Raw genomic sequence first — 26,418 nt, forward strand, 5'->3', positions numbered from 1 at the left:
TCTCTCTCCCAAGCCTACGTATATTTATCAAACATTGTTACCCACTTAGGGGTCTTTTATGTTTGAATTTGTCCCTATTGCATTATCTGCAATTCTTTACTGTCCAAGAGTGCTTTTGCTTTGTGCTTTTAAAATGCTAAGTGCTCAAGAATCTAAGCCATGATATTACTAGGTCAAATATGGTACTTTCTGCTTACCTGCCCAGTCTAAAACTTTAGCTGCGCAATTACTATGACATATACGGTACTGCCAACTAGCTCCGCATAGTCCAGCATGGCAGAGCGGCTTGCACCTCTGAGCCACACACACTACCCCAGTTCCAGGCACAAAGCTGGTCCAAGTTCTCATTAACAAGCTGCCTAATTCAACCCAACCCAAATGCTCTGTAGCCGGGCCTCCTGCCTGAAAGAGTCAGAGTTCATGCCAGCAGTAGCCCAGAAAGCCTGCATTTTAAAACTGCTGCTTTTTTCCTGCTACAGCTGAATCAAGAAAATCTCTTTTAAAGAAGCTGCAGCAAGCCACCAGCAAACAGCAAGAAGCTGTGTTAAACTTTGTGTTTTTGTTTTTTGTTTGTTTGTTTGTTTGTTTTTGCTTTTGTTTTGTTTTGTCTAGAATTCCCTCTCAAGCTCTCTCAGGTTTTATGTGGATTTAGTTGGTCACGTGAGCACCAATTTGTAGGAGGAGGGCCTGCTTGTTTGTCCCAGCCGCCTGGCTAGCTTAGCCCCGAAATAACTACATAAAGACTGTTTTATTTAAAACACTGCTTGGCCCATTAGCTCTAGCATCTTATTGGCTAACTCTTAATTTTTTAATTGCTAATATATATAATATAAAAAGAAATTCATAACAAAGCTAGCAGAGGCAGTCTTGGCCTGGTGCATCTCAGAGATTAATCAATGATTGGACATTCAAATACAAACTACAGTTTATATTGGTTGATTAGAAATGTTCATTGCAGCAGAGAATACAACTTGAAGTTGAGTAGGACTGTGAGATAATATCTACAGTAATGAAGTCCTCACTCATTTCTCTGAACTATGAAACTACCCTATGATCCAAATCCCCGTAAAAGGGTTTTGAATGTAAGATGGAACAGTCCAGCTTCAATAACTAAAAGTAGCAATGCAACATTTATCTCTAAAAATGGCTTTGTGGACTGGGAAACAAACTTCTCTGCTGTTTTTAATGCAAGACAGTCTTTAAGAAAGCATTCCCAAAATTACTGCACTAGAAAACCAAAGGATATATGATCTCTTCCAGAGTAACTCCCTTATTTTCCAAAATGTGTTGGACAGTTTGGGTTTTTGTTTCTGTTCATATTTTTATTTCTTCCTCGCATTTTCTTTCTCTCGTTGTCTGAACTGAGGACAATCACCTTCTCACTCTGTATATCCTCTCCGAGTGACTAACCTGGTATTGAGTATGTCGTACCAAAACAAACCAACCAACCAAAAAAGACCCTTTCATTTTTATTGAGTTAAATCAGTTTAGTTAATATCTTCAACAAATTGATGGTTTCAATATAGTAGGATTTATAAGTAGATAAACAATAGATTTTACATTTTCTCTACTCAAAAACTTAGAAATTATAAATTGTTAAATATTATTAAGTATTCTCTAAGGACTAACCTAAGAAGTTACAGAACTAAGTAGTATAAGCCTGTATGTACCTCTAGTACTTTGTATAAAGTCAGTCTAGAAAGCAGCATTATTCTTTGACAGTCTCCATGGTGTCTGATCAATCAAAACCATTTATAGACAAATGATGACTTACTCCTAAAAAGCATTAAAGCTTGAAGTAAAATGTTCCTAATATGTCTAGCCATGTTTCATTTTCTAGTTTCTGTGCCTATGCACTGATATGCCTGCTTATCTTTGTTACTTTTCCATTGTATTAATGAAACACCTTGACCAAGGCAACTTATAAAAGAAAGCATTTAATTTGTGGCATCATGATTCAAGGTGTTCAAAAGGTTACAGTCAAAGACTGTCATGACAAGGAACATGACAGCAGGCAGGCAAGCAGGCATAAGACTGGCACAAGAGCTGAGAGTTCATATCTGATCCAGAGACACTAGGCGGAGAAAACTAATTGAGAATGTCTGCGTTTTCAAACTTCAAAACCCACCTCAGGAACACATCTCATACAAAAGCACACCCCCAAATCCTTCACAAACTGTTTCACGAAGTAGTGACCAACTATACAAATACAGGAGCCCATGGAGGCCATTCTCATTCAATCTACCACGAACGCTCATGCATGTGCACAATTGTGCATGCATGTTTATGGAGCTCAGAGGGCAACCTCACGTGTCCTCCTTCAGACTTCCGTCTTGCATCTCTCATTGGTCTGGAACTTGCTAAGTGTGTAAGACTGGCTATACAGAAAGTTCCAAAAATCTCTTTGCCCCTGCCTTCTAGGCCCTGGGAAGTTAGGAGTATACCAACACACTCAACTTTCATACATGAGTTCTGGCGATTGAACTCCTGCCCTCAGTCATGTGTAGACATTTTTCTTGCTTAGCTGTCTTGCTAAGTCAATAGAGAAAGCCTCAAAGCCACCCTTCATGACCTACTTCTGCCAGCATGTCCCCAATAATAAAAAGGCCTGCCTCTGCCTCCCAAGTGCTGGGATTAAAGGCACGCGCCACCACTGCCCGGCTCATACCTTTTTCTTATATGATATATTTTGATCATGTTTCTCCCTTCCACTTCTCCCAGATCCTCCCCACCTTCCTACCCACTCAACATTACGTTCCTTCCCTTTGTCTTTCAAAACAACAACAAAAAAAAAAACACAAAAATGAATCAAATCTTCATTTTTTGAGGGCTATGAGAACAGTGACTTAACAGCAGTCCTGAAGCTCTGAAATAATGAGCGAGGAGGTCTTGCTGAGAATATCTCACCCAGGGTTTTTACTGCCTTTCAGAGGTGTCTTTTAGAAAAAAAATCCCTGCCATTAAGAGAACATCCAGCCTTCCAAAGTTAGAGGCTTAGGGGTAGGAGGGACACAGCTAAGCCATGGATGCTGAGGCTGTCAATGGTGTCAGGTTAAAATACTGCCATATAGATGCATAGGAATACGTACATATGTATATGTATACATATATATATATATATATATATACACACACACACACACACACATACATACTTCATTGACTCTTGTTATGGGAGTTAAAATATACAGTACAAATAAATACATGCAGAAAGAGAAATGCTTTGTAATGAAATTATTTCATGCTTATTTCTCTAGGGCCAATACAGAATTTACCTGCCCGAGAGGTGGAATGAGTATCCTCTTCTCAATTAAAGGCCCACAACTAACAAGAGTAGGCAAACTGCAGCTTAGCTAAGGATCAAGAACTTATAAGTTTCTCTCATGGTTGTAATTATGCATGTAATTATGTTCTATGCAGACATAGAAAACATGGCTTCAGATAACAGGTGGAGACAGCCGAGAGGACCATATGCTTAAGCACAGACTTGGGTTGAAACTGCAGTCATAAAAAAAATGGCCTTTGGAATCCTAATCCATTAAAACAAAAAGGAATTTAAGCAAACATGTCAAACAGATAAGAGATTAAGAAACTAAGGCCCCTGACAGCTAAGAGACCTTTCAAAGGTCACAGAACTGTCAAAGTCAAATCACAGTCAGTCAGGCCTCTTCATGTATTTCATATCTGCAATTGCCTGCTTAGTATTGTTGTGAAGCAGAAGTTCAGTTCTTACATTTAAGGTTAGGAACATTCCTTAAATCCACACAAAGTGAAAATTTGAGAAACAGCAAAGAGACAGCAACACTAGAGACAACAGGAAAAATAATGGTTTGCCTCTTGTCTTTGGCCAGTGAGTTCTTTTCTTTTGGCTAGACATGAAGCTGTGGGAACTTTCACATGGATTCATCTATTCTCTGGGAAGGAAGTTCAATGTAGCTTAAAAGGAAAACAATTCCTGGCCAAGTAATGATAAATTGCCTAGATTGAAATTTCACACCATAAATACATTTGAAAATCACAGACATCTTACAAAATTAAATTTCCATCTAGTGAAGTTGAAAAGATTCTTTGGAGAAAAAGAGACAAACATTTTAAGCCCTGCTTCTGTGATCTGCATTTGTTGTTCTGTCTTTAGGGCTCACTTGCAGGTACCTGAAAATACTCATAATGGTCTTTCTTTATTGTTTTACCTTAGTGAAATGGATAATGTTTTGAGTGTAACTACTGGTGTTCCTCCTTCATAAAACACAAAATTCCATCGAGGTGTGGCATTTACTCAGTTATATAGACTTTGATGAAACTAAACACAAAGTGATTGTCTTAGTCAGAGTTATTTTAGGTGATGGGTTATATGTGATGACAACAGACCATGACCAAAGCAATCTGGGAAGGAAACAGTTTATTTGGTTTATACTTTCTTATCATAGTTCAACATCAAAGGAAGTTGGGGCAGGAATCTGGAGACAGGAGGTGAGACAGAGGACATGGAAGTGCACTGCTCCTAGCTTACTCAACCTGCTTACTTATAAAACCGGGACCATCAGCTCAGGGATGGCTCCACCCACACTGGGCTAGGCCCTCCCCATCAATCACTGTGATAGTCTGAGTAGGTGTGGTAGCCCGTAGACTCCTGTGTTTGAATGCTTGGCCACAGGTAATGACACTATTACGAGGTATGGCCATGATGGAGTCTATGTGGCCTTCTTGGAGAAAATGCGTTACCGTGGAGGACACTCAACCATGCCCAGTGAGGCAGTTCACTTCCCATTGCCAACAGATCCAGATATAGAACTCTCAGCTCCCTCTGCAGCACCATGTCTCCACGCATGCTGCCTTGGCTCATACCATGATGATAATGGACTAAACTCTGAATCTGTAAGTCAGCCCCTATTAAGTTTTCCTTTATAAGTGCTGTCATGGTCATCGTGTCTCTTCACAGCAATAAAAACACTAAAGCAATCACTAATTAAGAAAATGCTCTACAGGCTTGCCTACAGACCCGTCTTATGAAGGCATTTTCTTAACTTCAGTTCCTTCTGTTGATATGACTTTAGCTTGTAACAAGTTGACATAAAACTAGCCAGCACACTTATCATATCTTCAACAAGTTTAGCCATATGAAATGTCTTGTGTGCATTCACACTTTTTTTTGCACAGAAACTAAATTTCCTATAATAATTGATATGAATGGATTTGTAGAGTGTTTCTAACTCATCTGAAAATTATCTTTACAAGTGCTAACTATACCAGTTAAACTAAGATGTAGTTACTTCAAATATATGAAAAAGATTAATAATTTGAGTTCCAATATTTTAAATAAAAATATATTCATAATTGAAAACACATTTTTTCATACACGTATACTCAAGCCCAAACTATCTTCTGAGTCTGTCTCTCACTTTTCTTCATCCTGTCCCTCTATAGACTCTGCACTGCTTTCCCATAGTTCTTAGGCCCCAACCCCCACCCAGCTTTTGCTCTTTGTTATATACATAGACACACATATTTTGCCTCACACATGCTAGCAAATGCTATACCATAAAATTGCATCCCCAGCTCTCTGTTTTTTAATAGCTACCAAATTCTACATCACATGCCAGAGATAGAGCAGGTGCCTTTCAAGAGTCCAACACTACCTTTCTACCGCACCTACTATATTTTGCCTGATGCTATATAAACTTAAGAAGCAATGAAGTACAATGGTCTTAAGTAAGGGTTCAAGTCATACAATCTGAGTTCAAAATCTGCCATCTTTTGACTACAAATCACTGTCCTTTACCTTTCTTGGATTTGAGTTCATTATTTTTAATACCTAATAGAATTGTTCTAACGACTTAAAGTTATTGTCCTACTTTGCTTTCTCCTGATGTGATAAAACACATTGAGCAAAGGCGACTTGGGAGAGGAAAGTTACTATTTCACCTTACAGTCTACAGTCCACAATGAAGGAGAGTCGGGGAGGAACTCAAGAGTGGAACCTGGAAGTAGGAACTGAAGCTGAGAAAAATGAGAACTGCTGATTACTGGATTGCTCTCCATGTCTTGCTGAACTTGCTCTTTTATACAACCCAGGACTAGCTGCCCAGGGGCTACCCTGCTCCTAGTGGACTGGGACCCAAATTAATCAGAAAATGATCCCACAAACTTGCATACAGGCCAATCTTACAGAATTATTTCCTCAACCTGAAGTTTCCTCTTTCCAGATGACCCTTAATTATATTAAGTTATCCAAAATTAACTAGAAGTTATAGATTATATAATATATACAGTATATTATATGTGTTTATGTGTGTATATTTGTCTATTTCTTTGAAAACCCAGTAAGTAAAAAATGTAACTTAATGCCAATATTTAACATTATCATTATTATCTATAGTAAAAAAGAGCTTCCATTCAAAAAGGTGACTCAGGAAGTTGATTAATCTTTCAAATTACTTTTTTATCAGAAGTAAATAATGTTTTCCTTGGTATTATTGTATAGAAAATGAACTCCAAACTTAGTGATTTTAAAAACCTTACTTTCTAATTCTTACAGATTATCAATACGAGTATTGTACATGGTATCCCATCACTGGGGAGAATGCATTTCACATGGCTAAGAACAGAGGAGGACCAAATGGAAGGGTACACTTCCAACCGCATGCTTTGCTGGCCTCTACTTCTTACAGGCTGTTCATCCGGGGACTTTGTTTCCTTTTTGGCTGTTTGCCATGGGTGACCTTCCACTATCTTGACATGCTGATCTCTTTATAGATCAATTTATCACACTGCAGCTTCCTTTGTCAAACCACATGGAAGCCGGAGCTGTTTAGTTCCTAAGCGGGGATGAAAATCTATCCTTCTCCCATTCGCTGGAAAAGTGTGAGTCAAACTCTCATTTAAAGGAATGAGACTGCACAGGAGTTTGACTGTTGTGGCAAGAGGGTTATCAAGAGTCCTCTTTGAATATCTCATAAACTTGCTGCAGAAATTAATGGGATTAATGTATCAAAACATTAAGAGTATCTTGCCTGGCAGATCAGATCATCAACGACTACAAGCTCATATTCCTCTTTACTAAAAGTTCTACAAGATGAACAGAGTGACCATTGCTTCATTATGAAGGTTGGTCCTCGAATAAACAGATTTGGCTTTCACCAAACACTGGAGGTACAAATGATATTAACCCCATTATTCACAATCTATATACTATACTTACTCTCCAAAAGTTCAACTTATATACCTTTCATCAGTGTAAATGTCAAAATAATGGTCCTCAAAAATGTCCATACCCCAACCTGTAAAACACGCAAAAATGTTTTGTAACAACAATAACAACAACAAAATAAACAAACAAAAACATTGCATAGTTTAAGAGACAAGGAAGATATAATTACGGATGGATCATGAACTAGAAAAACGAATCGTAAAAGCAGCAAGCATATCCTACCTGTAGTCAGAAAAGGAGCCGTAAAGACAGGAGAGTTATTAGAGAGATGCAACATTTCAAGCTTTGAAGCAGAAAGAAAGGGACATGAGTCAATGAATGCTAGATAGCTTCTAGAAGGCACTAAGCCAAGAAACCAGATTCCAGCCTGGAGGCTCTAAAACCTAATATAGATTGCTGACAATTTGATGAGATCAGTGTTGGACTCCTGACCTAAACAGTATGCTATTAAAGTGGCATTGTTTAACTCACTATGTTAGTGCCAATTTATTACGACAACAATATAAAAATAGTACAAAGAGAACATATGCCAACTCCTAGTGAGAAAAAGTATATACTAGTACTTAATGAGGATAGAGGGTCATTATATGATTTAAAGTATTATAGATCATTAAAGGTAAAGAAATTCTACTTAAACAATTGTAAGCCATGAGCTATTTTTAAAAAAATATATTGTATTATAAAATCATTACTTATCATCAAAAGCAGAAAGAATAGAAAATACTATTTTTATTTAACAAATATTTATAGAACATTGACTGTGGAATACAGTTACAAATATTTTATTAAATCATTCATTTACTTATTTAACCATAAAAGGAAGTTATTATTAAAATTTTGTTTTAAGGTGATAGAGTCAAAAAACCTGCCTAAGATCATACAGTTTTATAAGAGACAAGGGAAAGATTTAAGTGCTCTAATTCCACAATTCATACTTCAAACCACTAGCTATGTTTCTTTAATAATTTAAACAAAATTATGATAACAAAGTAACTATATATACATATAAATATAAACACATATTTTCTCCAAAATTCACTTCATAAACTTTTTTGACTTAAGCAACTGAACATACTAAGTATTCTGTATCATTCTTCCCAATTTATTTATTCGCCAATTACTTACTGTCTCTTGTGACAATAGACACATAGAGAAAGAGAAATAGAGTTCATAGATTAGTGATGACAGAAAAGAGTAAATAATTTACAGTATGACAAAATAATATAAATAAGTATTAATATATTTTAAATAAAATAGACTCAAGCAAAGCCACCTCTATGGTCTTATTCGCAAACAAATTCACAATTTATATGAGGAAATAACATGTATAAATACTTGCTTGACATCTTACACACTATACTACCAGCATATAACTCGTGCCAAGAGTAGGGGAACTGCTTTATATTTTGAAGAACTGACAAGGGAAGCAGCATTTTATGGTTCGAAGAAGGAAGGGTTTATGGAGGTTAGTATTTTAAAAAGACTATTGTGGCAAACAAGGAAGAGTACTCTTGTCATGTGGTAAAGCTAAAGGCCATCAGCTTGGTATGACACATCTGAAATAGCAGGGACAAGAATAAAGCAAAGCTAGTAAATAGTCACCCAGGAAGTAAGATTTAAAAAGTGGTATTAGAAGGTACCAGGAACCCAAAGTGCCATTACCCCTTCACAGCCCTTTAGGCAACAGACCTTCAGGGAATGTCAACAGCAAACCATAAATGCAAGAAATTTACGGGATGTTGTTTAAACAGCAGGCAAGGAATGGTCAAAACAGTGCCTGTTGTCCTAAAGAGTTTGGGCATTAGCTTAGGGGCAACTAGAGTCTAAAAAGAGTTCCAAGTGCCACAACCTGGGGATATGTTACTTTACCATGATAAAAGGGACTTTTTTTAAAATGTGATTAAAGTCACAGACTTGACAATGAGAGGCAACATAATCAAATGGATTTTTCTAAAAACCAGTGATTTGAGATGTAAGGATAGAAAGGAGAGGAGAGGAGCAGGGGGTGTCGTCCCCCTGATGCTAACTAGAAGATGGAGGAAGACAGCCCAGCATGGAGATTGTGGGTGGTCTCCAGACCATTCCAACAGTCTTCTGCTCACAACAGTCAAGGAGCAAAAAAGAAAGAAAGGATAAAAGAAATGTCAACCTGACAGGAGCAAGAAGCTAAATTTGGCAGTTAATCCTTTGATGAAGAAAAGCTCCAGATTCCCTCATTGAGCTTCCAGGGGAAAAGCAGGGCCTGTGCACACCTTGAGTATAGTCCACTGAGGCCCATATGGAAATATAAAATAAAAAAATAATAAATAAGGGTTGTTTTGAGGTGCTAACTTTGTGGTAATTCAATACAGCAGCAATAGTAAAATAACAAGATTGTAAGATCAACATTTTCTTTAAAAACCCAATCATATTGATTTAAGAATAATGTATTATGCTAATATAAATTTAACTTCTTAAAGTCAGCAATTTTAAAATATGTTAGAGGCATAAATCAATGTGTTCTTAACATTTTTATTGTTAAATTCTTTAGAATCTAAAAGTCACTAAAAGGCAAAAGGAGGATATAAGATGCAATTATAATTTAATATTTTCATTGTACTTAAAGGTAAAAGAATAATCAATTTTTCTTCCTTAAACTCTCATGGTAAATGACTGAATTATATTAATTTGTTCATACTTTTTAAAAGACTACAGTCAAGTCTTCACAAAACTCTTCCTTAGAACATCTGTATGAATAAATTCTTGGCTTAAAATATTAATGTGTTTAATTTACAAAAGCAAAACCCACTATGCCTTGCTTATTATCTACATAGTCACTGACTTGATCCTTATTAGCTCCAAGAAATAAAGGCCATGTCTGTCTACTCTTTGACTTGCATTCTCATTAACACTGTCTAGCAATATCCCAGGCCCAGGCTTTTGTTCAATAAGTGAATGGATATGCTTTTAAGGCAAGTTTTAAAATACTGGAAACAAAGTTTCTGGAACTACTAGTTCACTGTAAAAACAAACAAAGTAAGAAGTACCCATACTGAGAAAACAGAAATTATTTTAAATATTTTCTGCAGAAATTTAAATGCTATGCTTGTTTCCTGCATTCTTAAGAGTCATCTAACATAATTCAAATTTCCTGGAAAGTTGGGATCTTTATTATTAAGATATTGTGATGTTCGTAAACCTATAAAAAAACTCTTTGATCTTCAGAGGCTTACTGAAAATGTCTTCTCTACCCATTTTCGTCAGTGTGTGTGTGTGTGTGTGTGTTTATATGTAGTTGTTTATCGTGTGTGCGTGTTTATATGTAATTGATTAGTGTGTGTGTACATGTGTTTATATGGGACAATCACTGTGAACGACTCAAGAGGAGGTGCTCTTTCTACCATGTGAGTCTCTGGGATCCAGTTTGAGCCTCCTGCTTGCCAGAAAGTACCTTCAGGTTTCGGAGCCCTCTCCCTGTCGCCCTCGTTTTTAATTTCACCTTTATCTTTCTCATAAAAATCAAGTGAAACCAGGCAGGATAACATACAGCTGTCATCTTAGCTGAGACAGAAATGCTGTTGGTGCCAACCATGGCTACACAGGAAAAAAACAGCTTCCAAAGGAAACAAAAATTAAGTGAATCACAGTAGGCTACCTGAGAAGGGCAACATGGACATATTCCTACACTACCAAGTCAACCACCTGCTCTTCAAAGAGAATCTAATCTTTTGAACAACACTGTCCAACAGAAAAATAATGGGAACTATATTATGTAATTTTAAAAATTTGGAACACTTTCAATATAATGATCAATACCTAAAATTGATGAGCTTTTCATATCCCTTTTTGATGTCTTAGAATCATGTCCTCGGTGTAATTTTAAAAATTTGGAACACTTTCAATATAATGATCAATACCTAAAATTGATGAGCTTTTCGTATCCCTTTTTGATATGTCTTAGAATCATGTCCTTACAGAGCAGTCTGTATTTTAAACTAGTCACAAGAAGCTAGTGGCCACCATGCGGTTCATAGGCTACATCTCGAGGTACTTTCCTCCTGTCCCTATCTGAACTTCAAACCCTACCAACCTGTAGCTCCTGCTGTGTCATCTACATTGTTGGGTCACTTGGTAGAATAAAAGGAGTTTGTTTCAAGTAGACCTTCTCTCTTCCCCAGCCTATATTGCTCCCAAGAGCTCCTTAATGAACAGAAGTTATGCCAGGTGTTAAGTGACAGCAATCTGTCTTTATAAATAAGCCAACACTGTACGGACTGAATGGTACCAGAGTTCCTTATTCCTTTCTCCTATACTTTGTCCATGTTTCACAGTTTGAATAAGAACTCTCTGTTGCACAGAGCAATTAGAGAAATAAAATACATGGAGGAAGAATCGTATTCTTGTACCACTACCCCCACCAGCCTGAGTGCAACTGGTGTACGGTGGGTGCAGGGTTGCAGGCATTGAAAGGACCTTGAGGGTTCCTCTGAGTAGGGCTCTCTACTTGACTTCCTAAGAACCTTCCAACCAAGCCACCGGTCAAGGTCATTCTTGCTCCTTGTCGCCGGGATTGCACCCCACACGGCGGGCGGCTAGCAGCCCCTGCTCAGAGGAGCTACCTGATGGGGGGGACCCAGGGCATGGCCTCACATCTGGGGAGACGGTCAGCATGACACCCACCAGGAGGAGAGGACGTCCTCCTCACAAGGTCGTCCCTCTGCTCTCCTGTGCGCAGGCGCCCCACCACCACCCGGCGGCGCTGGTCCGGCAGCCCTGAACCCGCCCGCAGAGCCCAGGCGTCCCGCCGGGCCTCGACACGGAAGCCTCTTCACGCCGGGCCACGACCCCGCGCTGACCGCTTCGTGACTCTTCGGCCAAGCAGACGCAGCTTAGCCGACCAATCCCAGAGCGAGGACCAGGTCCTCTTCGGCTACTCGGCCGTTCGGCCCTTCGGCTTCTCGGCTCCTCGGCATTTTCCGTGGCCGGGCCCTCGCCGGCTCTCCGCAGACCCTGGAAGCCGTTCTGCTCGGTGTCTCTTCTTCAGCCACTTCCGGGTCTTCCGTCGTTCCGGAAGCCCGCGAATCCCGGAAGCGGGGCTGCCGCAGCTTCGGCTGGGGAAAGCTCAGCTTGCCAGAAAATGTTTGAGGAAAGGTTCCGCAGACCCCGCAGGTCAGTGTCCGCCCGGAGCTCAGCCTCGCTGCCCGGCCTGCGGGCCCGGCAGTCTCGGAGGACGGCCATGCGACGCTCCGCCTGCCTGGGCTGCAGGCCGCTCTGCTTCCTGTCTCTCTGGAAGGAGCCAGTGTGTCTCTTGGTTTCCGGAAAGGCAATAAAACAAATGCAGACTCCTAGTCCGTGCACCCCCGTAGCGCTGTCACACAAACAGAGCGACAATGCTAGGAGCGAGCTACTGCTTTCCCCGATGCGACTTTTCAGACATCCCCGAAATCACCTCCATGCCCTAGTACCTAGGCTTCTTAAACTCAGATTTAAAAATCTCTCGGGGTTCATAATCAGAATGTACATGAAAAAAGATTTTGTATTTCAGTGTGTTGGAGTTTCGACCTTTTTGAGAGCCCATTCACTTAAACTCATTTTTGGTATCTGTGCGCAGATGTATGGAAGGTTTTCTTAGGAAATAGCTTGTAGAAAGTATGGAAATTCATTGGTTTGATAAAAGGAATATGATAATCATTTCTGTTTTTCTTTTGGGATCCTTAAAAGTCGTTGGTTCACTAATTTATTTACGTGCCATTTTCCACACACCAGATACTTAGCAAAAAGACTTTTCACGGACTGAAAAATTTCCAGTCTATCACCTTCAGATTTTTTATGGCACCCTTTGCCAGCTTTTCATGTTGACAAGTTTTTGTAATTATGGGATGACTTAAGAGCCCCAACCCCAGCCCACCTTACCAGTTTGTAGTCAAAACACCTTCCAGGAATGTGTGGCCTTTAGATAAACCTGAGCAGAATGAATTTGAAGTGGCTGACTTTTCTTTTTTCTTTCTTTTTACTGACTTGATCTCTTTTGTATTACCAATTACTTGTATCCAGAACGATTACAGTTGAAAGACCATGAGCCAGGGGATTTGAAAAAGGAGTCAGCAGAATTACTTAGAAAAAAGAACCTCATTTTTTTTCTTTAAAAAGTAAAATAACAGAACATAATAGACCACTAAAATGAAAAGAATTAGGTTCTAGTCCTGATTATAGTTTGCCCCTGCCCAATTTTACCTTTTGGCCTAATTCTCCTCTTTAGTAATTAGAGGTAGCACTCAATCTGTGGTTTGAAAATTGTTCCATAAAAGAACTTTTGTAGAAATTTCCTGGAGCCATGCAGAGGAGAGACAAAGCAAGCCGACTGTCAGCTGTAGTTTAACAAGCACAGCTATTTATGTCTTCTTTTATAACAGTGTCCCTGTTAAAGTTTAATTCATATCTTGGACCAGATGATCTGCCTTTCCTTTGCGCGTAAAAATTCTCTTTCTTAGGACAATTGAACGCTTGTATTCAGTATGCATTCACTTGGTCATTCTGGCTTTCTAAAATTAAATAATCCTACTTTCTAAAAGCTGCAAACCTGGTAATGCTGCTTCGTGTTTATGAAATATTTGTTTCAAGTTTAGTTTTGTCTTTACGATGGGTCATCTCATTCCTAGTTTCTTTCTTTTCCTCTCAGATAGTCTTGTTTTTTAACTGTAATTCATGCTTTGCTTAATCGATTGGTCATAAAGTCCTTGCCATAATTTTGTTTGACTAATTCAGTTGCTGAATTAGCCTTAAAGTTACGTGCAGTCTTGCTGGTCATCACTTCTCTAGTAAGACTAGGAATCTAGCACCATTTGTTCCTCAGGGCAATAAAGTAATTTTCGAACTGTGAGCCATGTCAGATTTTATGTCTGAAGCAAAATTCACTTAAGATTGCGTCCCCCACCCCAGTTGTGCAACCAGAATACAGGTTACATGTTCCTCTCTCTTTTCTGTGAAGGAGGCTGTCCAGCTTTTATTTCTTCAGAATGTGAGAGAAACCTTGGAAGAGAAGCCTCTACCATTCCATTTCCTTTTGACTGTGAGCCTGTCACTGTCCCTTTTAACACAATACTGTGGTTTTTATACGTAGTAGTAGAGATAGGGACAAGGATTATATATCCTTTGGCCTTGCTAGTGTAGCTTTTTTGTCTTTCCAGCCTATTTCCTTCCATACAGTCAGAAAGTCCCTTTCTACATTATTTTTTTTAACTCTGTTTAATATGTATTCCTTTTATCAGAGCTCAGATTTCTTTCCTGAGTGAGCAAAGTAAGATAAAATACCATCCAAGTTGTCTTTTCTTTCTTCTTAAAACACAAAAGCCAGGAGCTGAAAAGTAATTCTGTCTCTATCACGTGCAGCCCCTGTGTTCACTGGATGAGCTGGCATGACATCTACCATACACATAAATCTGTATTCATAATAAATGATCATGCCACATTTTTCACCCATATAAGTCTCTCTGTTTAGGTTTGACATTCAATCCCTCTGGCTGATTCTCTGACCGCATGTATAGGGGAGGGAATGTGGGTGAGAGCATGGGTGATCTACCACATTCCTTTAATTTTTTTCTCCATCTGTACTTCTGAAAGCTTGGTTATGAATTTGGCATTTTGAATCATTCCTAGGAGCAAAAATTCGCTTTTCATTTTGTGGAATTACATTTGTTTCAAGCTCAGCAACTACCCACCCATTCTAAGTTTGTGTGTGTTGCAATTTTGTAGTGATTACCAGTAGTTTACTGTTACCTTCATCTTATTTTTTTTTTTTTTTGATTTAGAGTAGAGATTATAACAGCTACTGTATTATAATGTTTTCAGGACACAATATAAAGGAAATAGTTTTTTTTTTTTTTTTTTTGATTTAGAGTAGAGATTATAACAGCTACTGTATTATAATGTTTTCAGGACACAATATAAAGGAAATAGTATATGGTACAATTATGTATCATATCGTAATTTGTTCTGTTCTATGATCGATACCTCTTTTTTGAGGATATTTTCCCATTCTTTTTTGCTATAAAAATTGCAATTAAATCTTTGTTATAATAATTTTCAAGTGGTCTGGAATTCTCATAAGCAGTTTGATTTAAAAAAAATATAGACTGACTTGAAGCCATTTCTTCAGGTATTTTATCTGGATGTTTTTGCAAGCTTGGATTGTAGGTTTTCCTGTAGTTGGAATCCCTGCACTCAATACTTAGCCTTTGAAAATAATTCCTTCTGTGTCCTCTGGTGCCACCTGAAAGTATTTATACTTCCGGGCTATTGTCACCTTGTCCGTAGAGGGCACAAGAACAGAACAAGGCTCTGCCACTTCTAGCCCTGTGACTCAACTGTAGTTACTAATCTTTGTGTCCCATTTGTTATTTTTTCCCTTGCTCTCTCTTTATCCTGTATTCTGCTCCTTTTTCAGCATTCTCCAGCATCAGTGCTCACTCTTACCATGTCTTCAATTGGAAGGGGTTGTTTTTTGTTTGTCCCAGTTTCCTCCCCCTTCCAAGCTTTGCTATAACACTTCCTGTAAATTACCAGTTTTGTCTACAGTTGTTTGTTTCTCCAGTAAATGAAGAATATTGTATAGTAAAACGAATTGTCCGTAGTCTCTTTGTTCCTCTGGTGTGCACTCAAACATCTCTTTAGTGTTGCTGCCTACTCTTTGTATGATGCAGAAAGAGCAGGTTTCTAAAAGGAAAGACTATGTAAACCTTGCTGATTTCTTTTTATTAAGTGGGTGAGGCTAGGTTAAGGTATTGGAAACTTTGTTTTAAGGTTTAAAATAGCGTTTTGGTTAACTTTAGATACTGAAACAAGTAAACAGTAGCTAAAATAAGCAAGACCTTGGGGGTGAGTATGTTTGTTTGTTTGTTTTGGGTATGTGTGTGTAAAATCAATTCTAGTCTTGAAAAATTACCATTTTCTTTGGTTTCTTCCTCTTTCCAAATGGGAATAAAATACATCCCCCCACCCCGCTCTGGTACAAAGCTTGTCCCTGCTCTCCTTTTTGAGAACTCTGTACTGTTTTTATCATTGTACAATTTTAGAAAAGTTAAAAAAAATACTAGAATTTTTATAAGAGCTGTGTTCCAGCTAAAGAATTTGGAGACCTAATATCCACAGTTTGAAAACTTCATGTATCTATCTTGTTTGTATCCAAATGAGTATTATTGTGATTTATCACATTGTCTCTCTATGAAATATTGAAACTGAATCTTTGTTTGACAGAGAGAGTAACAACAGAATAAGAGCAATTCATGTAGCAAGTTCAGCAGAAGTGGGATTTGAACTTACAAATTTTGGGGTTTTAGGCCTGTTCAGGGTGCTAGAGGTCAGGGTTTTTTAATGTATCTCAGCATAGCTTTACCTATGTTTGAAGTGTTCTCTGGGAATCCAGTAAGTCCCTTTCTGATTCACGTCCCATTTGCTAGTATTGATTTCAGTACAATGGACAGTAAATCTGACTACACAAAGAAGATAAAGTAGTAGAACATAGATTCAAAACTTAAGATATACGATTAGAGATTATTCATATAACCTCCAGGTATGAACTTTTAGCCTAAAACTTTTAGAAACGTAGAAAGAAATAAAATGGAGTACAGTTCCATCCATTTTGATCAGTAGAATTCTTAAGATAGTATAGCAGTGACTTTGTCCTATGAAGGGTGTGTTCCTTGTTGCTAGGATGTAAAAGAACCTGGCAGGGGAAGTGGGCGTGTGTGGTAACTTAGAGATTAATCGGAATTCAGAGGTTTCTGCTGACAAAGTTTACAGGCCTGTAAATTTAAATGTAGAATTTCTGTAGGCAGTATGCATTGACAAACATGTTTAACGGTAATACATCTAGTACTGAGAGTCCCAGAACAGGTCAATAATAATGTGTATATTGATAGCAGTATTGGAGGAGATGTTACTTGGTATTATAGCTAAAATCCATGTTATCCTCTTAATCATAATTACATTAATATTGACAGGCCCTTGACAATACCCACATTATTATTGATAGATTTCTGTCAATAACGTGTTTTTAAATAAAATATATTCATTCAAAATTTGCACCACACTCAATAAAAGCTTTAAAGTACATCCCGAAAATTTCCTTCTTCCTCAATGAGATAAAATCATTTGTTATGTTTTTTTTAATGTGATGTTGATGATAAAGGTTTTATTTTTGGCAGTGAAAATAAAAAAGAAAACAGGAGTCATTTAAGGCATGGGTTATATGTTGCTGCTCTTCCAAAACCTATTTCCAGGATTTTTCTTTTTAATCTGAAAGGAAAGCAGTGTGGCATGTCCCCTGATAAAATTTCAGCAGGGGACCCTTTTAACAGTTCTTAGTGCTGGGTCATTTAGTCTTAAACATATTTATTTGACAGCTTAGTTTTAATTCCCTTAACACTATTAGGTATTAGACTTTTTATTTGCTCCTAACTTTGCCTTTAGCATCTTTCCCATGTATCCTTAAAGTATTAGAATCTGTCTCTAATGTTAAAATGTATATCACAGATTATAATTTTAATCACTTTAATGTGACTATTTGCTTGGATAATAAATATTTTTTAAGTTTATCATGATTTAGAAAGTGAGGGAGAAAAGTATCAGGTTGGGCATTAAAAGGTGGAATAGGATGAAACTTGCCTGGGCATTTTGAAAAATATCAATCTATTATTATTTTAATTCAGGATAATTTTAGTTTTCAGGAGCAAAAAGATTGACAGATCGACTTTTATTTTTTGAACCTTTCAACTTTGAGCCAACCTTTATAAAACTTAGTACCAGTTTAAAAGAACCCCAAAACATTGAAGTATAAAGCTTACCTAAATTGAAAGTAAAGAACCTATGGACTGACCGGTGGTTGAGCCTTGGTATTGGTAATCACTGTAAAAGGATCCTAGAAACTACTGGCTTATAGAAAGTAGTAGAAATTTATATATCCAAAAATGTAATTAATATCTTCTTTTTATTTGCAAAGTTTTAATTGAAAATAAATTATGTTTTTCAAAATTTGGAAGAAGTCCTGGAACTGTTCTCTTGAGCAGCAGTTTTCCTCTAGCTCAGGGAATTCTGTTATCAGGCTGACCTTCTGAAATGTACACCCTGTTATGTCACTTCTGGGTGATCATCATGCCTACAGCATCTGTGCAGCATCCCTAACAGCCTAGGTCCTTTGTCCAGTGTGGCCTAGTCCATCTCTTGTGAAAGGCCTCTCTGCCTCCGTCATAGCAGATGACTTAACTCTTTGCAGCCAGGTGACATATGAAAACACACTGATTAACTAACCAAGGCTACATTCCAGCAGCTCCTGCTGAAATCGATCTCTAGGAGTCCCAGTGAGACCATAGCCAGTTCACATCTCAAGCTTTTTGCACAGCCTGTTCCTTTGTCCAAAGTAAGAAAGATACTTATCTTTTCCTCTGAGGAGTTTTGTGTCCCTGTTCAGTATTTTCACATTTTGAGATCCTTTTGTTGATTCAGGGATTCATGGCCAGTTCTGGTTTACTAAAACTCTGTTGTATTAAACAAGTATGGGGAAAAGGAGAGGGGAAGTCCACTGATAATAAATATTTAGATCAAATCCCTGCTACCTAGGAGATTGCCTGGCATTTATATGCCCAATGAATATTAGTTAAATTGAATAAGTATTTGTCAGAGAATTAGAAGTCACTAAAACACAGACTACTTCCATTATGTTGAGAATGATTTTATGTGATTTAAAGGCATTTATGGCATTTTTCTGTACTTCACGCCTATTACGGGACAAATCTTATTATGCTGCAGTGGAAGGAAGAGGATTCTATAATCAGATTAATTGAACTTCCAATTATATTTATTTCATCAGTTTCCTCTCCTGGGCACTGCTCTTGTCTAAAGCTAGTATTCTGAAAGATCTGTGCCTGCCAGAATAGGGACTGGGTGGAGTTGGGCAAGAGGAAGAACTGAGTATACTATTTTGTTGATAAACCAGGGATTAAGTACTTGAACTGTCTATGCCCTGCCCTATGGGACAAAGTACACCCAAAGCAGTTAGTACCATGTGTTCCTGAGGTTTCTTCATTTCCTAGTCACAGTCCCAACTGTGTTGATGGGGTTAAATTGATGAGTGTGTTAGTAATGATGGAACCCAACCCGATTCTCGAGCAGTCCTCTTATGTGATCTTCCAGACAGAGGCAAACTGTATGTGAATAAGCCTTATGTCGGCCTTCTTACCTGCCTCTCACAGAAGCACAGGTAATGGTGATATTATGTTTACAGTTTCTCTTCCACGATTACATGTTAATGATGTAGTCAATATTTCCTGTAAACAAATTCTTTTGACACAGGTTAAGGCATTATTGTGAGTAATAATGAAGATTGCAGTCTTTTCAAACGAGATTGTCCAAAATCAACTTGTAGTCTTTTCTTTTATGCCCATCCTTAGCCAAGGTAATAACGATGCGGTAATAAGACTTCTTTATAGTTTCAAGCCACTTTCCTAGCATTATCTAGGTTAATCTCAACAACCCATTGGAGTTGCTGTTATTTCTTTTAAGAAGAGTCTGAGGCTAATGAATTTTTTGATCACATAGCAAAAAGGAGACAGAGCTAGAACTTGAGCCCAGGAAAGTTTGACTCTGCTTTCCTCAGTGCGCCACAGTTGTCTGAAAGGGGTGTGGAATAGAGGTGAGACCCTCCATGCTGACAAACTGTGGAGTGTAGTGGACAGTGTTTGTTCTAGGTTTACGACTAAAACAAGGCACAAAACTATTAAAATCTTGGAAATAAACTCTAAAACAAAACTCAGAGAAACAAATTATTCATCTGGGGAAGCAAAGGCTGAGGAGCGGTTTAATAATAAGTCTTTTGGTCTCCTAAGAGCCTTACCGAGGGAGGAGAGTGAGCCCAGCTGTTCCTAATCTACACTGGGGCCAGGCCTAGGGAGGAAAAAAAGCAAAGAAAAAATGTTAAACTATAACAGAAGGAATAAGAAAGAATTTTTTATAGTATTGTTAAATATTGGATCTGTTAGACTGTGTTAAGTCTTAAGTCTCCTTTCCTGGCAGTCATTAAAAATTCCTCTTTACTACATGGTCTCAAGTATGATTTCTCTAGAAAGAAGGATTTTGAAAAAGATTATGTGTCTGAGAAACTATTCCCTGACAACTCACTAAGTATCAGTGAAGCACTGGAGGCTGACATATCTTCCTGACTGTCCAGCTTTTCACCTAGTGCTTTGACTGGCTACCTCTCTCCATCTCATACAGCTTCCCAGTTGTTCATTCATGAGCAGCTCCTGTAAGCAGCCAGTCTTCATGGTGAATTCTAGAGTGGCGAGATGAAGATACTTATGTCCTCTCATCTGGAACTCTAACAACCCTAGTCTTTAGAGATGCGTAAATTAGCACACTGACCGTGTAAAGCAGGCATCACATCTCATCTGCCCCTTGGCTAGGAATGCTACCTCTCCAGCTCAGCACCGGGGAGCAGGTTTGTGATGGATGGGGCAAGCAACCATGTAGCTTTGTGTTAGCTGATCAAATAGTGCTAGTTTGTTTTTCCTGTTAGTACATATTGTTAGTACGTTAGGGAAAATAGCACCTAGTTCTGTTTACTTGATTGCTTCTGTTTTTAGGACTTGTATGATAGTCTTATGTGAGAGCCAGGAAATGTCTTTTTCTCTGAATTCCAAGATCCAATAATGATCAGGATTTTTGTGGAATCAACAATGGCCTTGAATTTCACAAGGACTACTTAATAGAAAAAGACGTGCTGAGTCAGTGAGGTTTATACCAGCTTTTATAGATGAAGTGATGAAAACCAGCTAGAAATGAATGACAGGAAGAACATGCAGTATTGAGGCATACAGATGATAGGAAGGAAAAAAAGATGAATTTACCTTTGAAACTGACTCACCCAGAAGTTCTCAAAATCTCTAGAGCACTTACGAGAAACGTGAACTGTGGAGGTACCATTACATATCTAGTAAATCAGAATTCTTAAGAGTGGAACTCAGCATCTAACAGATCCTGTGAGTGGCTCTGATAAGCTCTCAAATTTGAAAACCACTGTGATAGAGGGACATGGAAGGAATAGAGTATGTAGAATACAAAAAGAGATATGTATCTTTCTTATACATTTTTATATCTCTTTTATCAATTGAAAAGTATGAAAATCAGATTCTTGTTATAGAGAAAGCTGAATTCACTGTGAGGAGATATGGACCAACAGAAGTTTGTATCACTGCCTTCCTCATTTAATGTTTAACTAGGTAAATTTTATTAGAAATGCCTGGACTTATAAAAATCTGCACCCAAACTCTCGGTCCCATGTTAACAGGATAGCCACCAAGGCATCTCATAGAAACCTTTGACTTTGAAAACTGGTTTCATATAGTCATGTATTTCCCATGTTAGAGCACTGAGTCCCCATCCAGTCATTTTCTACTCTGCTCAATTATTTTTATTTAATTCTTGTCAAATGGTGTCAGGTCTCCCACCCCACTTTAGACTTCAACATTCCTTTTTTTTTGTCCCCATTGATAGCTTTATAACTTACACCACCATTAACTTCTCACTAGATCAACCTAACAGCCTGTTAAGTGGTCAGTGTGCTTCCAGGCCTCCTCAGAGCCAGCAGAAATCTATTCTGTGAGTGGCCAGAGCAAGTGTCTGCAGAGCAAACCTGATTAGCTTTTCACTTAGGAGTGTTGTCTGAATCCTGTTACCTTCCTGGAGCTTCTATCCTAGAGACTTTAGGATCCATTTCTTGCTTTCCTTTGCAGCTTTCTGCTTCTTTTTGTGCTTCTGGCTTTTGTAACACCTCTCCCTAATTGTTTTTAGTTTCATAACCGTATTGACCCCGCTGCTTCTTCTCAGGGCCGTCTTAGATGGCTCTTTGCCAGGAACCTGTCTCCAGAAATGAGGATGGAGGCACAGTGTCCTAAATTTCCCCTAGAAAATCAGTTACCCCGTCTGTTTGCCTGTTTCTATAGCATGCCCTTACAGTCCCCCTCTTTTAACCTAGGTCACAACTGTCTCTTATTCTACTACATATCAGAGTCTCCAACACAGCTGATAAATAGCAGATGGACCACAAACATGGTTGAGTACATAAGAATCTGTTTTTTATGGTAATTGGAAATCATTTTAAAAGTTAGCAGATAGAATTTGTGTGTGCTATCCTAAGCTTTCATTCTGCTCATTTATCCATTTATCAAGCAATTCTAAAATGTCTTTATGTACCAGGAACTAGGTGCCCTGATTCTACTCTGGTAATACCCAAATATTCTTAGCATCATTGCTTACCATGTAGTAGAGGAAATAGATAATTAGAAAGTAGATTGTGTCCAAAGTATAGAGGCCAAAAAAGGAAAATGGGATGCTAAGGGAACCCCAGAAGGGCATCCAAGCAAAATTAGAGCCAGGAGGAAATGGTACTTGAGCCAGTACTTAGGTTTTTCAGCTGAAGAATGGGGACACATACTCCAAGCAAAAGAAGAAGAAAAAATACATGTTATGAAGTGGCAGGGGTGCTTTTAAAAGGAACTGGGGCACCTGTTCAGAAAGACTTGTGTTCCAGAATGACTCCAGGGTGGACAGTGTCTGATGGGTCAGAAGGGAGATAAAGCAACTAGAACTAATCCCAGTGGAGGGGAGAGCAGCCAGACTTCTTTAGGAAATGGGTTCTAGCAGTTAGAGAGTGATGACTGTGTGAGAAAAAAATATTTTGGACAAAGAGCTGACACTCATTGGCAATAGATTAGATTAGATTATTTTAGTGAGTGAGGAAAGGCCTCTCTTCTGTCTCTTTTTAATCCCCCTTTCTTTACTGTAGCTCCCGGCAAGTATGAGGTGAGGATCTCTTGAAGCAAACGTGCAGGAGAGCTCTCCACTGCCTTGTGGGTAGGCTGCTGAGTCCAGAAGGGACCACAGGAACAGGGGGAAAGGTGAGTGCTCCCTCAGAAGGAGATTGCCCTTTTTATAGGAAAGTCATTGCTCATGTCTGGTTTAGTGCAAGTCGTCACCAAGCAACCTGTATTATTCAAGGCTCATTTTGCTTCCTGTGTTTGAACTTGTTAAGCATAAGGTCTCTGCCACTAATTCAATCTAGGACACATGAGCAGCATTAAAATTCACTTCTTGAAAATGTCTTGTGTTGTCAGAGATAGTCCTCATTTCAAGAAGTACAAATTTGTTTTAGGATGTTTTCAGTTGTTTTACTATCTAATAGATAACATTTAATGTCTACCTTTAAATAAAGTTCATAAGATAATAACATTTGAAGGGAATTGGAGGGTCATTTTTGTCTCTAGCCTATGTTTTGCATGGTGAAATTACCAAGATGGAGGGAGGATCAGGTAAAAAACCCTGGTTTCAGATCCCATGACCCACTGGCAGCAGCTGATGTACACAAGATCCATGCCTTAGTGTGAGCCTGGCTTCTGGATTTTACTGCTATGGGCTTGAGATCATGTTTAAGTTTGGTGTGCTGAAAATTCACTTTACTGTGTTTATTTTTCCCTTAGCTTTATTATCATGCAATTGAAAAGGATTAGATATATGAAGTAAATAACATGATGACCTCATATATGTATACATTGTGAGATAAGTACTGCTATTAAACAAACATCCATTACAGCTCATCATGTGTGTGTGTGTGTGTGTGTGTGTGTGTATGATTGTGAAGACACAATCATAGCCATCTTTAAAGATCCATGCTGTCTTAGTAACTGTAGTAGCCATGCTGTACAAAAAGTTTGCAGAATTATTCATCTTCTAACTTAGAATGTGCATTTGGTGAGAAAGTCTCCTCGTTTTTGCTATTTCATGGCAATCACAAGTTTACCCTCAGCTTCCTAGAGTTCCACATGTTTAGATTATGTAGGAAAGTAGGTGAAGCAAAGGACCCACTTAGACACTAAAGCAAATTTGGGTTTTGGCTCGAGTTTGATGGTTCATTCATAGGATGTAAGAGATCTCCACCGATCTGTGCAGCAACTGCTGCAGTGATAGGCTTTTCTTTGCCGCGTTAGAAATTGTAAATTACTTCTGAGGCATACCTACTGAACTAACATTAATTAACTTTTTAGAATTCACTTATTATTTTGATTTTTCTTTAGCATCTCTTTCTTTACTTGTGCATCTATGAAATTATTATAGTATGTATCTTTACTGATGCTTTTTATTAAGTACTTTACAGTGTATGTATCTAAAACACACCCTAGTATTTCATTAGTGAAATGTAAATATATTTGAGAAAGATTAAGTGACTACTTAAAAAACACACTTTTGAATCCCCTAAAAGCACTGAAAATCACAGTGAGGTCTTGATTTAACCATCTATTGCCGTGTTCTATGTAAATTATCCTTCTCCATTTGATGTGTTACTCTGCCTCATTGTTAGTTTCAGGATTCTAATCTGTCTGACAGAATATCCAACCAAGGGGTATTATGTAGAGGTATATTCCTGCAATCAGTAAATAGCTGTCCTTCCTCATCTCGTTCTTCTCTCTCACCTGCTACCCATGAGTCCCTTGCTGAGAAGGGGTAACAGGAGGGGCATGAAGCAAGACATAAAGAAAGGAAGAAGAAAAGAGAGGTTCTGATTAAGAAGAGATTGTTTGTTGTTTTCCCACTGTAAACAGCCCATGTCTGTGAACCCCGGCAGCTGAGGCAGTAATAGAAGATTGCTGTTGCTTGATGCTCCCTCATTGTCTTTTTCCTAGACAGTTCCAGAGAAGACATGGCGGGCAGAGAGGAGAAGGGGAAGAGTGCGAACAGAGTGCTGAGGATCAGTCAGCTGGATGCCCTTGAACTGAACAAGGCTCTGGAGCAGCTCGTGTGGTCCCAGTTTACTCAGTGCTTTCATGGGTTTAAGCCAGGGCTCTTAGCTCGCTTTGAACCAGAAGTGAAAGCATGTCTGTGGCTTTTCCTATGGAGGTTCACCGTCTACTCCAGAAATGCCACTGTGGGGCAGTCAGTTCTGAATATTCAGTACAAAAATGATTTCTCTTCCAGCCCAAGATACCAGCCACCAAGTAAAAATCAGAAACTGTGGTACGCCATGTGCACCATTGGGGGTCGATGGTTAGAAGAACGATGTTATGATTTGTTTCGAAACCGTCATTTAGCATCTTTCGGGAAAGTCAAACAGTGCATGAATTTTGTGGTTGGACTCATAAAATTAGGTGAGTTGATAAACTTCTTGATTTTCCTGCAGAAGGGAAAGTTTGCAACTTTGACAGAACGCCTCCTTGGCATTCGTTCTGTATTTTGCAAGCCCCAGAACATGCGCGAAGTTGGCTTTGAGTACATGAATAGGGAACTTCTCTGGCATGGTTTTGCTGAGTTTCTGATTTTCCTATTACCACTCATCAATATCCAGAAGTTGAAAGCCAAGTTGTCTTCCTGGTGCATACCCCTTACCGGCACTGTTAGTGACAGTGCGCTCGCCAGCAGTGGCAAAGAATGTGCCCTGTGTGGAGAGTGGCCCACAATGCCTCACACCATTGGATGTGACCACGTGTTCTGTTATTACTGCGTTAAAAGTAGCTTCCTATTTGACATGTACTTTACCTGTCCTAAGTGTGGCATAGAAGTGCACAGTGTGCAGCCACTGAAATCAGGAATTGAAATGTCAGAAGTAAATGCTCTTTAGAAACCAAATTGTTTCCTCTGAGGGAAAATGTATTGTGTGTCCTTGGTATTAGTCACCGTCAATGTCATATGTAGGTGTCTTTGAAAAGGCATGTGCTGCTCAGCCACTGTCCTCTTCTTTTCTAAGAGCCACTAAATTCTAATCACTGGAAACTAAATGATATGAGGGAATCTTATAAATGTTCAGGTTAGTTTTTTAAATCATCTATTAAATTTTTTAATGTCCAGAATAATGGGAAATTTTTGTCAGATGAATACTGAGAATGACTAAGAATGATTCTTCATAGAAAAGGTCGAACTCTAAAAATAAACAATTTTTGAGACTCTGAGATGAGTATGCATTTATTTTCGGAAATGACAGAACGTCATAAGCCAACATCATAAGACCCTGTTATATTAAACTTCAGGTTCTAGAGTCTTGCTCCTACCTGAACTTTTTCCTGAAGCCAGTTTTGAAGAGGTTCAGCCCCTAGCTGCAGACCTCTTTAGAGTTGAATTCTTATATTCAGAAGGTAAACAAGTGCTTAAGGCAGCCTAGAAGCGAGGTTTGGGGACCATGGGACAGCTAGTCTAAA

At 38.5% G+C, this 26,418-nt stretch overlaps 1 protein-coding gene across 1 annotated transcript; it reads left to right on the forward strand.

Annotated features, from left to right (window-relative positions):
• Positions 1-11,696: 11,696 nt before the first annotated feature.
• Pex2 (peroxisomal biogenesis factor 2) lies at positions 11,697-26,168 on the forward strand. The gene is made up of 3 exons (XM_005361854.2): positions 11,697-12,355; positions 23,022-23,133; positions 24,913-26,168. Exon 3 carries the CDS (start codon positions 24,930-24,932, stop codon positions 25,842-25,844), a length of 915 nt encoding a protein of 304 aa, XP_005361911.1. The 5' UTR covers positions 11,697-12,355; positions 23,022-23,133; positions 24,913-24,929; the 3' UTR covers positions 25,845-26,168.
• The last annotated feature ends 250 nt before the right edge of the window (positions 26,169-26,418 follow it).

The sequence above is a fragment of the Microtus ochrogaster genome, linkage group LG5 (assembly GCF_000317375.1).
Source record: "Microtus ochrogaster isolate Prairie Vole_2 linkage group LG5, MicOch1.0, whole genome shotgun sequence".
Taxonomy (NCBI): Eukaryota; Metazoa; Chordata; class Mammalia; order Rodentia; family Cricetidae; genus Microtus; species Microtus ochrogaster.

Bases quoted from the DNA above. Each gene is read 5' to 3' on its own strand.
- Pex2 (XM_005361854.2), top strand. From the start codon at position 24,930: ATGGCGGGCAGAGAGGAGAAGGGGAAGAGTGCGAACAGAGTGCTGAGG.